This window comes from Xiphophorus couchianus, chromosome 16, assembly GCF_001444195.1.
Source record: "Xiphophorus couchianus chromosome 16, X_couchianus-1.0, whole genome shotgun sequence".
Classification (NCBI taxonomy): Eukaryota; Metazoa; Chordata; class Actinopteri; order Cyprinodontiformes; family Poeciliidae; genus Xiphophorus; species Xiphophorus couchianus.
In genome coordinates, this window is record NC_040243.1 from 16,489,155 (window position 1) to 16,491,187 (window position 2,033).

At 40.6% G+C, this 2,033-nt stretch overlaps 1 protein-coding gene across 1 annotated transcript; it reads left to right on the plus strand.

Annotated features, from left to right (window-relative positions):
• Positions 1 to 277: 277 nt before the first annotated feature.
• LOC114160473 (ras-related protein Rap-1b-like) lies at positions 278 to 1,747 on the plus strand. Its single transcript, XM_028043075.1, has one exon. It carries the CDS (start codon positions 412 to 414, stop codon positions 1,036 to 1,038), a length of 627 nt encoding a protein of 208 aa, XP_027898876.1. The 5' UTR covers positions 278 to 411; the 3' UTR covers positions 1,039 to 1,747.
• Positions 1,748 to 2,033: the final 286 nt, after the last annotated feature.

The window sequence follows — 2,033 nt, forward strand, 5'->3', positions numbered from 1 at the left end:
TATAATTTTTTTTTTCTAAAGAAAAAAAGAAATTGCTCTTTATTGCACTTGAAAGTCTCTTTTGCAGTAAAAAAAATTGTGTTTGTTGATAGAAATATTCAGAGATGTGTCCTGCATTCACCAATAACACCCTGGTCATGATTTTTTTAATCTTCTCTTTTTTTCTTGAATTGTTTTCTGATTGGCTGCTGTGAACTCAAACTCTGTCCTTATCCTGATTGGCTGGGAGCCCAGTGGGCAGGTGATGAGTGTTAATAAATACAGCATGCAGTCAGAAGAGCGTGTATTCATACTATCGACACGTCTCAGTTCTGTCAGCATATGTAAAAGTCTTTACCGGCACGCATTGGCTGCAGCAGAAAAGTGGAAGGAATTTTTAGCTTTTGCAAGAGAAAAGAGAAAAACATTGTCATGTCTTTTGAGACAAAAGACAAGACTGAAGTGCGTCTGGTGTTTCTAGGAGCAGGGGGAGTGGGGAAGACAGCCCTCATCCAGCGGTTCCTCAAAGACACCTTTGAGCCGAAGCACCGACGCACAGTGGAGGAGCTCCACAGGAAGGAGTACGAAATGGGAGGAATTAAAGTCATCATCAGCATTATGGACACCAGTGGGAGCTACTCCTTCCCTGCCATGCGCAAACTCTCCATCCAAAACAGCGATGCCTTTGCTCTGGTTTACGCTGTGGACGATCCAGACTCCCTGGAGGCGGTCAAGAGACTGCGAGAGGAGATCCTGGAAGTCAAGGAGAGCAAGCACACACCAATTGTGGTGATCGGCAACAAGATAGACCGACTCAAAGAGCGGAGGGTGTCCAGCGAGGACGTACTGTCCACGGTGGAAGTGGACTGGAACCACATCTTCCTGGAGTCCTCGGCCAAGGATAACGTCAACGTGATGGAGGCCTTCATGGAGCTGCTGCAGCGGGCCAACCTGCCCACGCAGCTGAGTCCGGTGCTCTGCAAGAGACGACTGACGTTCCCCAAAGAAAACAACAAGCGTGCCCCCATGAACAAAGCCAACAGCTGCCTCCTTTCGTAGAGATGGACGGAGGCAGAGAAAACTGTGCAAACGAGACCAGAGGATTGATGCGGATGATAGAAAAACAAACCAAGAGACAATGTTTGACAAGATAATCAAATGTTCCCTTCTGCTCCCAGCTCCAATATACTCCTCCTAAAACAAACATGAACAGATGAAAACAAAGATAAACGTAAAGACGGCATGGATGTTGTTGAACTTGACCGTACCTACTGCGAAAAAAGAAAAAAAAATTCTTTAGATATTGTGTTTAGTTTGTACTCAAAACTATGGATGTTTCAGCCAGTAACTGTAATCATCTGGTGGGGAAAGAAAATATGTATCTGTTGAGCAATCAGTCAAAAGCAATAGTGTTTTTATCTCTAAATGTGTTTTTTTTTCTGTGCAGCTTATGTCAACATATGAAGAAAATATACCGTGCACTTTATATTTTTAAGAAGTCTTAGTGTTGGAAATACTGGTTTACTGAACCTTTTTGTTTGCAAATCCTTACAGAACTAAAATAAAGTGCATTTCTATTTTGCTGGGGGGGAAAAAAAGAGTTCTGCTCAATTATATTTTTTGCATACTTTCAGTGTTTTGTCTTAACCAGGAAAACCAAAAAATAGCTGTTACGTTGTCTGAGGTTCTATGTTGTGCTTGTATTGTACATTCCTTATTGTGTATAATGCAAACTTGTTGTGAAAAGAAAAATAAAGTGTTCATCTTAGCAAGCAGTGTTGTGATTATATAAGAAAAGGATTCTGCTACCAAAAGAGACATGCTTTAATTCTTGCAAGCTTGTATTTCTGGTCTCCAACCAGTCTTGCAGAAAAAAATACGATAAGGATTATTAAACTTCTCATATTTTAGGACCTCCAGTGTTAAAATTACTTTAATAAACATATTTGAACATTCTTGCAAGCAAAAAAAAAAAATGGAAAGGAATTAACAAACAACTGACATAAATCTACTTGTGAATATGTTGGATTTTAAAGTCTGTGCAGACATTGATG

Coding starts and splice junctions, on each gene's coding strand:
- LOC114160473 (XM_028043075.1), top strand. CDS start 412: ATGTCTTTTGAGACAAAAGACAAGACTGAAGTGCGTCTGGTGTTTCTA.